Source organism: Sesamum indicum, linkage group LG3 (assembly GCF_000512975.1).
Source record: "Sesamum indicum cultivar Zhongzhi No. 13 linkage group LG3, S_indicum_v1.0, whole genome shotgun sequence".
NCBI classification, from domain to species: domain Eukaryota; kingdom Viridiplantae; phylum Streptophyta; class Magnoliopsida; order Lamiales; family Pedaliaceae; genus Sesamum; species Sesamum indicum.
Genome location: NC_026147.1, coordinates 19,839,228 through 19,853,487, shown reverse-complemented (window position 1 = coordinate 19,853,487; position 14,260 = coordinate 19,839,228). Strand labels below are relative to the sequence as shown.

Here is a 14,260-nt window from a genome sequence, read left to right as displayed (position 1 = left end):
ATCAAACGTATGTATTAACAAGATTAATGGGTTGAATTATATAATTTTAAGCTTAATTCTTATTTTTCCATTTTTGTAATTAGATAAACCCTAGATTTTAGGAAAACCAAACCAAATTTTTAATATTCATTTGATGTGGCTGTCAATGAATAGACAGAGTTGTGTGTTTGCTCATTCTCTTTGCAAGATTAGGACAGATTTCAATCATGGGATAATAATTGCTTAACTCTAAATAATAATTTAAATTAATTAATTATTAGTAGTGGTTATTTTACAATTTTCTTGTCAAATGCACACCTTTTTTTTAGGAAAAAAAAAGAATAAGTAAAATAACAAGTGTTCTAGATAGTTCTCTTTTATTTTTTTATTTTTTTTCCTTTTATTTTAACACAAACTTTGACTTTGTGACATGCCCACATTTATTGCAACATAAAATATTTTCAGAGAAAATAATTTATTTTTCTTGATATATCATATTCCAACAACTTCTAGAGGTTTATTTTTTTTAAAATATTAAGAGTTTGAGTGATATTTTGAATATATTATTCGAATTTATTTATCAAAGTTCATGACAAAATTGTGCACAGATTAAATGACAAGTGGATTTGACTCAAATTCAATCCCCATTTGAATTTAATTTTTGGCATAACCCCATAAGAAAGATACGTCGTATATTTTAAATATTTAAATAGAATTCAGATTCATACATTTTTATTTGGGTTGGATGGCATCTGAATTGACGATTTAGAATCACCATCGTTAATCAGTCAACACCTAAAAAATAAATATTCCGACATGTGAATACATACAAGTGCGGACATTTGACCTTATAAATACTCGAAAAAGTTATTTAGGATAATGTACTTCCACTACAAGGTATTATGCCAATAACTAAAAAATTAAAAAGGAGCGTAAGTTTATTGGTAATTAGCAATAAATTTAGCAAGGGATAAAAATTTTAAATTCTTATGATTTCAAAATTAATATTACAAATGAATTATTTCCTTGCTATAACTAGAAAAGAATTTTAATTTTACAAAACTTCGTAAATGGTTTTGAAACCCCCCCCCCCCCACCAAAAAAAAAAAAAAAAATTACCCCCCCCCCCCCCACCAAAAAAAAAAGAAAGAATTACTAACGAAAGTGGGGAACTAGCAATGGAGATACATACTTATCTATTCTTTCGATACTGTTATGCCAGAAGATGTTTGACAGCGAGTCGACGGATTGTTCAGTTTGAATGGCCTAATAGAAAGTGGTCACGTGACGTTGAGTGGGCTGCAAGAAAATGGAGAGGAAAACATATCATTAACTTGACTTATCGTGCACTCCTGGCTGCTTGCATTTACCACATTTGGAGGGAACGAATTTGAGACGCTTTAAGCATACGGAACGACCACCGAATATCATAGCCACCATTATTGTGGAAGATATTAGACAGAGGATTATCAATGTTAATTTATCTCGTTCTGTTAGTTCATGTGCGTTATATAGATTATGGCGTATCCCTTGGACTGTCGAGGGAGAAACCACCAGTTGAGCACTGTTGTACTGTACGATCTTGTTTTATTAATAAAACTTACATTTACCCAAAAAAAAAAAAGAAAGTGGCGAACTAATTACCGTAAATATTTTTCTTATTAAAATCGTTGCTAATACAAATTAGCAACGAATTTCATTATTTTGCAAAGAATTAGTGTTATTGCTAAGGACAATAATTTTTTATAGTGGTAATTTATTGCGAGAATAATTTTCATATTTTTTTCTTAATCTCGCATCCGACTAATTTGAACTGTGAACATATGACAAATTTTAATTATTATTTTTTTAGTGTAAGCGTTTGTGTGGGGTGCGAGAGTAGAAGTACTGTGCATGTGCATATGCCATCACTAATTAATTATTTATTACCAAAGTGCATAACGGTGGCAAGATGATATTGGATTACGTTGTTGACCTTTTCTTTTTTATTTGCTCGGTTTTTGGACATAATCCGACGAAAAAAGATTTGTTTTGTTCTTCTCATTTATTTTATTCACTTTCTTATGTTTTTTGTCGTTTTCCTATTTCCTTCTTTTTATACTTAGATCGTCCAGATTCAATTTCGTTTGGACTTGAATTTGAATGTGTATGAATTTATGATAATCACTCGATCATTTTTAGATTATTAACTACAATTTTAATAGATATGGACTAAAAATCATGATAAATAATTTTTACTGATCACGGGTAAATAAAACCGTACCAAAAATATTGATTTTCCACCAAGAAAAAGTTATTTGTCACGGCTAAAAGCCATGGTAAAAATATTTGCTATGGTTTTTAGTCATGACAAATGTTATAGTTACCTTCGTAAATAAAAATATTTGCTATGATTTTTTGTCATGATAAATGTTTTAACCACCCTTACAGATACTACGGCCAACAATCATTATATGACTATGCTTAATGATTATTTGCTACAACTATTTTATTTTTAATCATAAGAATTAATCATGATTACATATTGTATTTTTTGTAGTGATATTACAATTTATGAAATTTTTAAGTACTAATAGTCTATGTCCTAAATACAATCTTTGCTACCTCATATCCTCTAACAACCTTTTTCACTCTTTGTTGACATAAACATCAAATGGGCCAATTAATTCTCAAGATTTCCACATTTAATTTTCATTTTATTTGCAGCCAGTTTTTAACATTTTTTATGCTCTAATAATCCCAATAAATGAAATAACAAGAATGATTTTTACCGGTTGATGTTAAGTAATAACTATTTATATCACAAAATAGTGAATTATTTTGTATATATTATAAATAAGTATAATATAGAAAAGTTATATTAAATCACCACCGTCAACTACAATAAAATAATCAAAGTGAAAAATTAAGTTTTGATCACAATTAATCAATATTTATTATTTCGAATATGGTCTAAGTATATATTTGCGATTAAATGCAATTTACCTCCTATGAAATTAGAAAAGTTCAAGAAACCTCCTATTAAAAAAAAAATGCAAAAATCATCCATATCATTTGAAAAACAATGCACTCCCTGCTCAGGGGTTTTTTGCGTCATTTTTCAAATATCAGGGGATCTTTTATATTTTCTTTTTTTATAAGGATTTTTTTTATTAACTTTTCTAATTTTATAGTTAATATTATCTAATCTATATATATATATATATATATTTACTATTGTTTTGAGTTATGCCAAGCGCGTTTGTCGTTTTTAATTATGATTAATATTTTGATTTCGTATATGAAAACAATAATCAAAAGTTATTGTGCAATCGTGATTAATTACTATTCAAACATAATTAATTTTATCATCTCAAATATAAATAAATTAATATAAAGAATTAAATAATTTTTGACTTTGTACTGCAAGAAACAGATAAGCAGACAAGGAATTATATAATATAAGATATTAAATAAATAAATAAATTGGAGGCCACATGTCGGAAAGTGGTTGGATGGGAGTGTCTATAAATTTCAAGGCACATTTGTCCACAGTTCGCCACTCAAAGGAGTCGTCTTCATTTTGATGGAAGTGGAAGTGTGGAACAGCTGATCAGTTACGGAGCAATAAACCACCTAAATACAGGTATTTGTTTATTTATTTATTTATTTTTCCTTGTTATTTCTCTTCCTTAATTTTAATTCAAACCCAAAATTCCTGTCTGAAATTTAGTAATTATGTTTGGGTAGAATTATTATTAACTTTTTTTTTTTTTTGGAGAGAAATAATTTTTTAGTTTCACATTTATTTTTCATGAAAAAAATTACAAATACCGTCTTAAAATTAATAAATATTTTCTTAAAATTAATAGTTATCTAATAAATATTCCCTCCTCGTGACAACCCATTATAGAGGGATCTTTGTTAGAAGGTCGTTAATTTCACTGGATATTTATAATTTTTTTAAATAATGAGAAGGTATTTGTAATTATAATAAATTTCAAAAAATTCTTTATAATATACTTGAAAAATAATTAACAGTAATAGTGAAAATATTTAGAAATTGACTTGAAAAAGTAAAAACGGAGTGTTTATTAGGAAAATAATTATACTCGAAATTATTTTAAAAAATACTCGAACAAAATTCAATTCCTTCTTTTTGGGTCGGTACGAGCATCTATTTGTTTGTGTTTTTATTTTCAATTTTCAGTTTCAGAACAATATCTAAAGTTTAAACATATATGTTTATACGTATTATTGATTTGACACTGCATTTTAATATATAATACAGGATTAAATATATTTTATACTCCTAAAGTATGCCACACGTATCAATTATCCCCCTAAATTAAATAAATCTTCACTTAACCCCCTATCTTGAGATATTCTTGAAATTAAATAAAAATAGACAAAATTATTATAATAAAATATATCAATCAATTTGACTTATAATTTTATGAGACTGTGATTTTTATTAATTAATACTAGATTAGTAATTAATTAAGTATAAAATAAGTATTTCAAAATTGAGGTGTATAAATAGTCTTATTGATTTAGAAAAAGTTTATAAATTCAAAACTTTTGATATTAATGATAAAAATGCATTTTTGCGTTGAAATTTTACTCGTACGGATATTTTAATGTATAGGCGCTACCCATTCCTAAAAAAATTATTTTAATGACATGTGTATGAGTTTGGAATTTTTTTTTCTTTTCGCACTACGTTTTGTTTCAGATACAAGATTTTTCGTTTAAAATTTTGACTCCAAATTGTTGGACTGTCTCCCAAAAACTCATACATCGTACTTTTTTTTTAGGATAATTATACTCTCCTCCCGTAAAGTTTAGTGTAATTATACGTAAACTCCATGTGATTTAAAAAATTACATCTGGTATTCTTGGGTTTTCATCCCTTTAACAAATAAGTCCATCCATTAATCAAAATTAACTATATTTGTTGATATTAACAAAAAAAAAATTGATTAAAAATTGATATTTACCGTCGATTGACTTATTACTAACTTATTATAGATCAAATATTTTTTTTTAATTAAACTACTCTTGTAATAGTGAAGATATACCCATCAAATGCATTAATGTGTGAATATATATACGAATAATTTGGTCATTAAAATTTATTTGACCTGTAATAAATCAATAAAATAAGTCAATCAGGAGTAAATAAGAATTTTTATTCTTTTTTTTTATTAATATCAACAAATTGAGTGAATTTTAACTAAACAATGGGATATTTATATAGATCGAAACAAATCTCAATGTACTAAATATAATTTTTCAAATAACAAACAGTTTACGTACAATTACATCAAATCTTGAAAGAGATAAATATAATTATCCTTCATTTTCTTTTTTTTAACACACACAATCAAGATACTCATGCACACACACTGAAATTTGAATATAAAATTTGGAGTCTAAACCGTTGGAATGTAGGACTAGAGGACTCATGGACCACTACAGCAGCGGTCATAACCAAACAGGTCGGAATTCATATGTCCAAAGCCAAACACGGAATTCCACGTCCCAGAATAAATGTCTCCGCTTTTTGCCGGAACATTTTCCTCCACGAATCCGATTCTTTATCCCAATTTCGGACACCTTTATGTCAATTGATGAAAAATATATTTGCATAGTATATTTTTAAAACTTATAAAAATATTAGATGTATAGGATAGTTTGCTCGAAAAAATAGTTATTTTACATGTAATAAATTAATCATAAATTAATTAATTATAAATATAATTTTTAATTAACAGATGAATTTATTTGTTAGGTAAAAACAAATATCAAGATAACTAGATATAATTTTTTAAAAATCAAATGAGATCTACATGTAATAGCACCAAATATCAAAAGAAAATAGTTATTTCATAATAATTATAATAATATATACTCTATTATTAAGAAAAATGGGTATCTATTTTTTATATGCTGTTTTATTTTCAATATTTAAATTTATCTCTTCATTTATGATGTGACTTCCTTCTTTGGTGAATCTCCACATATAGGAAAAATTAAACTCCGTTTAGAGTTCAAGATATTGCATAAAAAAAAAAAAACATAGTGGAAAATCTTAATTTGTTTAGAGTACAATTTTACTAAGTACAAACTCAAATATTTATTTTTTATTTTTTTTAATGATGACACGTTTAATTTGTAAAACTAATATTTATTATTTTGGACACGTATCAAATGTCCGCTGAGAAACCGAGATTCGGGTTTGTTTGGGCGGTGATTTGAATGCATGAATTTGTTGTGGGACTAGAACTCTGTAAACACGGTGCACGAGGGTAAATCTGCCCGTATTTGGTTAAAACAATTTCCTCCGCCCAAATCCGGAATTGTCTAATTCTGGAAATCTTTATCCCAAATCAGCGTCATAACCCCAACCAAACACGTGTAATGATTCTACACGGCCTGTGAATACTTGAACTATACTTCATACGTACTATCATCAATTATGGATTCAATACGTGACTATTTTCAAATTAATAAATGTATTTTAAAATAAATAATTATTATAGATTAAATTATACATTTATATTTGCAAGACTTAAATCCATAATTTTTTTATTGCAAAATTTTAATCTTACCGCTCAAAAAAAAGCTCATTAACTAGATCGAATCAGGGAATCCAAATACATGTTTAGGATCTAAGAAAATGAATGCATGATAAACTTGCTAGGAGGTCTCTAACCAAGACCCTCCAATTCTTAAAGATGAGGAATATTCTCTCAAATAAATTACAAATTTTGGGACGTATCTTGGCCCAAAATGGTGCAAGAATATTTAAAGGGCCGAAGATCCGTACTTGTACAAACTCACATGTCGTGATCTTAGTCTAGGTATTGGATGATCAACGATTGTATTGCGGGTCACCTAGTCGGTTCCAATCGGGTACGACTCAAGTCGGGTGAAAAGTGTGTTGATCCTTATAATTTTTAATATTTTGAGGTTCTCTCTAAGGCATTCTTATTGTTTAATAGGCCCTCTTATTAGACCCTTATTGATACTATTTTTTTTATTTTAAAAAAAGAATATTTGTGCACATTATTTAATAACGTATCAAGATTTTTTTTTTCTTTCAAGTCTAGTTCATTCAATTAATAATATTAATATATAATAAAAAAAGACTTTTTTGTAAAGAAAAAAAAATACATTGGCAATTAAAAACTAGGAGAATTTATTAAAGATATAATAAAAAAAATGGAATTTTTTTCTTAATACAACCTTTTCTAAGTTGACAGTCAGAAACAATTGTTTGGGCAGTGGTATGTTAGGACAAAAAGGTGCTCAACTTTCTCCCGTAATAATTAATTAATTGAATTTGTTTTCTTGTCCAAAACCTAGTAATCCACTTTCCCTATTCCTCCAATTAGAGCCACTAATTAAAATATTTGGGTTATTACACTAATTTTTTCTAAAATTTGTTGTAATAATCCTAATGTTTATGTCTGATTAATAAATTAATTTTTTGTAATTTTTTAAATAATAAAAGAATATTTATAATTATAATAAATACTATCAGAAATAATTACAATTTATTAAATATTTAATTTATGATAGAAATTTGGAAGGGGTGTGGTCACTCCCACAGAAAAAAACAAAAGGAAAATGGAATTTTTCCCACTAAAATAAAATACCGTTATTTTGTGGGCTGCAGTGTTCTTCTGCCAGAGTACAGCTACTTGACCAAGACGGAAGTTAACTGTGAAGATCATCATCACTCATTCCTCAACATTGCTGAGCCCACTCCTCTGTTGCAGCTGTTCTGCTCATTGTTATTTGGTTCTGAAATATCTGAAGATTTGTAGTCTAGGAACTCGGTTCGGATATGAAGAAGCAGAGAGGGAGGAGCCACCACCAGCATCCGGAGGTAATGCTTTCATAGTCTCTTCGTTGTCGAAGGATTTTCTGTCAGTTTCCGCAGTGCATTGTTTTTAGGAATTTACTCTTTATTTGGATGATTTGACGAGGGCGGCAGAGTGCAGAGGAATTGGCTGAATTTTGTGTTTCGTTTTTGCAGCTCTCGTGGCGGCGCGCGGTGGTGCGGAAGTGGCTCAACATAGCGACCAACAACGCTGATTACTCCGCAGACAGCGATTCTGGCGTCGATTCAGATACGGAGCAAGGTTGTTTTGAGCATTCTGTCCTTGCTGGTTTATTGCCTTTTTGTCATGTCTTTTCACTTTTTAAAGTTGTTTTGTGTGTGTGTGTGTGTGTTGCAGAATTTTGTGATTGGCCCAGAGAATCCCGATTCAAGAATGATAAACCCGATGAAGTTCAGGTCGATGCTAATGGTAATGTATTTACTTTATTTAATTGCATTTTCCAAAATTTTGGATCTTTCAGTCAATTTGTTTAGTAAACGTTGGTAAATCTCTGTTGTTTGATGAAATTTTGGGGTCATATTTGAAGCAAAAGTGTGCTGGTTTTTACTTATCAGTGAACCTTTTTTTCTTGTTCTTGTCTTTTTTGGTAGTGATGAAGTCTTGCGATTTCAGACTTTAAGGTACTCTTTGCTCTATTATGCAATTGCGGAATGGACTACGGTTTGTTTATGCTGTTGGATGATCTTATACTTATTGATCTTCGCTGTTTTGGTACTATTCAGTGAAGATCTTGGAAAATTATGCTTATAAAAACCAATCTGTTCCATAGAATTCAATAATTTGTCTTTCAGGCAAGCATACGGATACTGGATGCACTGTTTCAGATCTATGTAATTTAGCATTTTCATATGTTGCTATTTGGGTTGGTGATCAAAGTAAGGTGTTAACCATTCAAAGTCAGTCTTATTATTTTGTACGACTGGTTATATTTGGACTAATCTAGTTGACAGAAGAGCGAAAGCTAGGTGTATAAATGCATTGTTGAGTGAACTATCTGAATGTGGAACAATCTACAACCAAACAATAGCAGTTATGTATCCTGGTAGTATCCAACTGGAAGTAAATAAATCAGTTTTGGAAACTTCCTCTTGCTGATATGCTTAAAATATGTTTTTCATTAACGGCATGAGTATCCCACCAAGACACTATATGTGCAGGAGAGCACTTCTTGATATCAGAATGGTCTACATATGTGTGAGTGTGTGCTTGTTTATATATATATCTGAGTGTGTGTGTGTGTTTGCATAAGTATCAGCATAATGAGAAAATAACTTACGAGGCATCCCTCCAGGGGATACTGAATTTTTTCTGCATATCCATATTTCTCTGTCCCAGTTGGTGTTGCTTATGCTACGCTGATCTACGGGTGTAGTGTATATTTATCTTCTGTTTTTTTCTAGAACCAAACTCTGAATGGTTTGTGTATCTGGGTGCTGTTGAAACCCAGAGGCTCTTCCCAGGTTAAGAAGACGAAAATCAGAGACATTTAGAGCTCAGTATATAAACACCAAGGAGATCAGGTATGTCCTCGCATTTTCAAGATCACAAAGACTGGAAACTGCTAAGATAAATAAGCAAATAGTTCGAGTTAGCATATAGCGAGGTTTTATTTCCATCCTCTTGTCTTTGTCTTTACAAGGATATGTGCTGCCACATGGAATGTTGGAGGAAGAGTTCCTCCTCATGACTTAGATCTTGATGACTGGTTGGATATTGATGAGCCCGCTGATGTTTATGTAATTGGGTAAGTTAATTACACTGTTATTCTATAAATTACATGGGTTTTAATCTAAAGCATAGCATGTAGTCCAAGCTATAAAATCATGTCATCAATTTCACAATCAATAATATGCTATTACCATGAAAGTTATTTCCCTTTTAACCTGATTGAAATTCTTTTATCTCGGCTGTCAACTTAAACTTTATGGTTACGTTTGTTGCCAATCTCTCCATGGAACAGGAAGTCACCTAACAGTTCATTCATTTGATCATGTTTTATATGACAGCCTCCAGGAGATCATCCCGTTAAATGCTGGTAATATTTTTGGCGCTGAAGATAGTCGGCCAGTTTCAAAATGGGAAAACATAATTCGTGAAACTCTGAACCGAGTTCCACCAGCAACAAAGTTTAAAAGCTACAGTGATCCACCTTCTCCGACAAAGTTCAAGCCATCTGAAGATGCACCAGACATAGAAGATGAAATTGTAATTGAATCAGACAGTGATATTGAGGAGGAAATCTACCCATTGGATGAAGAACCAGATAATATTTGTGAAATCAAGGATGTCATTTTCGATGAAAGCAATTTTGTTTGTGCTGATGCCACTATCTCCAATGACAATGGCAGCTTGGGCAAGTCAAAGGAACAGGAGTTGGCACGGCAATTTTCTTCTCCCAAAAGGCTGGACAGATTGAACTGCTTAAGGACAGATGATTCTGAAGAAAATACAGAAGCCTCAAATATTCGATGCATGAATAAATTAACGAAAACACTTAGTGGGACAGATAGGATAGGCTTAAGCTGGCCAGAGCCACCACTTCATCTTTTAGCTCAGCATGTTTTGGAGAAACCTAATTCTTTCAAATCTTCTAAATCTTTCAGGACATATAGTTCTTTCAAATCAAACAAGAATAGTGAAAATAGAATGAGATCAGACATAGCCTCGCTTGCGGAACTTGACCTTGAGTCCCTAATAAACCGGAAAAGAAGGCCACCATATGTTAGGGTGGTAAGCAAGCAAATGGTTGGAATTTTTATCACGGTATGGGTCCGCAGGAGCTTGCGGAGGCATATACAAAACTTGAATGTGTCTACTGTTGGTGTTGGAGTCATGGGCTACATTGGCAACAAGGTTTGTTCTATCTTCCACATGTTCTTATACTTTTGATCTTCCAAGAGCAAGCTGCAAATGTTCATGTTCTTGTCTTTCCTACATAATTGAATATCTATTTAGTCTATCAATTCTAGTATTTGCACGGCTTCGCTTTCCAAGTACCATAGGTAGGCAATCTACCGTCGTCAAATTTGGCATGAAATTGTGAAATCGAGCTGCATAAATTCTCCAGTTTATGTTTCAGTTATTGCTGTACCATATTCTGTATTTGTTCAATTTCTAAAACTGACTCCTGCCTTTCTGGGTCATGCTCCGGATCATGTTTCTTTTATGTATTAGATAAGGGCGCAATTATTGTTTACAAAGTCATGTTCAGTTTATTCAATTAGCAAAACTTTCTCTGTTTTCTTTCTTTCAGGGATCTATATCAGTTAGCATGTCCATACATCAAACACTCTTCTGTTTTATTTGTACACATCTAACATCGGGCGAGAAAGATGGGGATGCGATCAAGAGAAATGCCGATGTGCATGAAATTCATAGACGAACACGTTTCAATTCACTCTCCGCCGTGGGGCTTCCTAGAAGAATCCACGACCATGAGTAAGTAAATGGTTTAGTTTTTGATCTCTTCTTGGATGTAGTAGTTTGCCATTTTCTCTAAAATTATTCTGACATTTTTGAATTTGTCAAAGAAAGCGGAAATGCTAAAATGACCAGTAAATCTGATTTCCTAATGCTCTAGATCACATACTTTGTCATGAATTTCCCATAAGCGGTTAGAAGAGGTTTCAGAATGCCCCCTTCATTGACTGGACAGTTTGACTTCTACAAACAGGATAAATTACTCTGTTGCACAGCCAAGATCTTGACCTTTTATAGTGGTTGTACTTAAAATGGTGGCTATTCCCCTTTACAGGAACCAAGAAATGTTTCTGTAACACCTGAAAATTCATATCTTCTGAATAATTGTCCACTTCCTCCCAATTTGAATATCCTAGTCCTTGTAGTGTTCATTGGCTTTCCTTTCATGTTAAAGGATCCTATATCTTTTAATCTCTTAAACCACAGAACACAACTAATAGTTATATACGCTTATATTGAGATCTAACTGAACGTATATTATTGCCTTCATTTACATGGGAAATGCTTTCTTGTGCTTGAACTCATCACAACTCGAAAAGAATGGAAAAGAGAATATCTTCCAGCCATAAAATTGTGTAGTTGTAGTCCATGTGAATCAAATGGATGTGTCTAGCACTCCAGAAAATGTTACTTTGCCCCTTCTTCTGGTTACCTTGAGAACCCAAGTTGAGAGCCATTCTCAGAATTTTCAGTTAAGGAAGCATTGTGCTGTATATCCTTAACGGGATGCCATACATTTCTGTATATGAAATTATAAACTTAAGTATCTTTAACTATGATACCTGTCCTTATTAGCAGGTACACTCAAATCAAATTTACATGATTTCAGAGGGGGACTATTATTATTTCTTTCTGTACAAGTATTTTCTAGAGCACTCAAGATGTAAATATGATGGCTAGAACTCACATCTGTTGCAGGAGAATAATCTGGCTCGGTGACCTAAACTATCGAATCAATTTGTCTTATGAGCAGACAAGAGAGCTAATTTCAAAAAAGGAGTGGTCCAAATTAGTCGAGCGGGATCAGGTGACTGGTTTCTTTTTGTTTCCTGAGGTGGTTGAAATGCTAAAAGATAACTTATTTTTAACTCTTTTAGGTTTGGGCTAGATCTGTTTATATTTGTTTGTTACATTCTGCTTTAAGAGTGCTGTTGGCAATATTTCTTCTACCTAAATCTTCAGGCACTTTGTTAACATAACAATACTAACTTCTAACTCACTACAGCTTCATTTCAACTTAACGTAACTGAGAATAATGTCAAGAAACGTGAAAGGTTGCCGGCTGTTCACTCTGTAAGAAAATGATGATCAGAAAAACGCAACTAGTCAAGGAGGCTCCTTACATCTTGAACGTAAAGTTATGAGCAGGCCGAGAACCATCATGATTTATGTAAATAATCAACATCAATAAATGGGTTTAGGCGCATCATATTTGGCTTTCATTCAAATGTTTGTTGCATCCAGTGAACATGATTGCTTTTCTTGGTTCTTATGCATTGTCTTGTGCAGCTTATCAAAGAGCTTAAGAAAGGCCGTACATTTGAGGGATGGTCTGAAGGTAGTCTGAGCTTTGCTCCAACTTACAAATATGAGCTAAATTCAGAGTCCTACTATGGAGAAGATCCAAAGGCTGGGAGAAGAACACCCGCATGGTATGCATTTGGTTCAACCAGAATCTCCCTGTTTCCACTAATAGATACACTGCATATTGTTAAGAGTATAATTTGAAATAAGTATGATTAAGCATCTTGTGGATCTGCATCTGCACTTCATGTAATAATGCACTAGGTTTATGCGTGTACATGTGTAGCAGAAGACAAGAGCATCTTAGTTCATAGCTCCAGGAGTTATATATCATTCGTTAGGCGTTCCTCATTTTTGTCTCCAGGTGTGATCGCATTCTCTCATTCGGTACGGGAATGAAGCTGCTAGGCTATAGACGATCTGAAATTAAGCTATCTGACCACCGCCCTGTGACTGCCTCTTATATGGTGGAAGTTGAAGTATTTTCTCCTAAGAAGTTGCAACGAGCGCTCACTTTCACTGATGCAGAAATTGAAGAACAGGATATTCTCACAGATATCGAACTCAGCAGCGGAATGGATCGGCTAATATCAGGAGAGGTGAGTGGTGATGGAAGTCATAATTTCAGTTTAAATTTGCAAATCCATATGTTACATTTATCTGTAAGAATCTTTTGTCTGTTCACGTTATGACTCATTCCTATTTTAGCAAATTATGGATATATTTCGGGATTGTCTCTACCGATGGATTCATTTGCAGGATGCTTCATATTGGGAGCGGTAAGGCATTTGCCGATAGAGGTTTCAAAGAGGCTGCAAATGGGAGCATCCATGACTGTGGGGGCTCTCCTGATCGGCTGTCTCGCATCCCTTCTTTGATTGTTTGTTGCTCCGCATGTCAGATTATATTGCAGTGAGGTTGTATGTGGTTTTGTTGTGTATCATCTGTTGAGAAGCAGAGAAAATTAGTATGTCGAAGGCATCAATTCACTGCCAATGATGAATGTATGCCAAAAAGTTTCTACTTTTCATTGTTGTGAATATGTAACTCTACTCTACGCTTATTTCAAGGGTAAATTTCATTTTAGTCCTCAATTAAGTTCTATTTTAAGATAGTTCTTATCTTTTTTATTGATTTCAATTAATTCCTTTGATGTGTGACTTTTCTAATTTATCCTTATAAAACTTATTCCTTTTTTAGAAAATCATTTTAGTCCCTCACTTTTCATTTTGATTATAGTTTGGTCCCTTATATATATACTTTTAAAAAATTTTATTATTTTTTATTGGAAATATTTACCATTATTGAGCTTTTATTTAAATAATAACTTGATGAATGAAATATAAATATAATGTTGTGAATGTCGTGAACTTCTTGCACTTTTC

General features: G+C 31.9%; 1 protein-coding gene across 1 annotated transcript; it reads left to right on the top strand.

Annotated features, from left to right (window-relative positions):
* On the top strand, positions 3,530 to 13,969 carry LOC105158893 (type IV inositol polyphosphate 5-phosphatase 3). The gene is made up of 12 exons (XM_011075805.2): positions 3,530 to 3,604; positions 7,643 to 7,855; positions 8,006 to 8,111; positions 8,208 to 8,279; positions 9,319 to 9,391; positions 9,511 to 9,615; positions 9,878 to 10,724; positions 11,125 to 11,309; positions 12,270 to 12,378; positions 12,861 to 13,003; positions 13,240 to 13,474; positions 13,635 to 13,969. The coding sequence occupies exons 2-12, from the start codon at positions 7,814 to 7,816 to the stop codon at positions 13,656 to 13,658; spliced, it is 1,941 nt and encodes a 646-aa protein (XP_011074107.1). The 5' UTR covers positions 3,530 to 3,604; positions 7,643 to 7,813; the 3' UTR covers positions 13,659 to 13,969.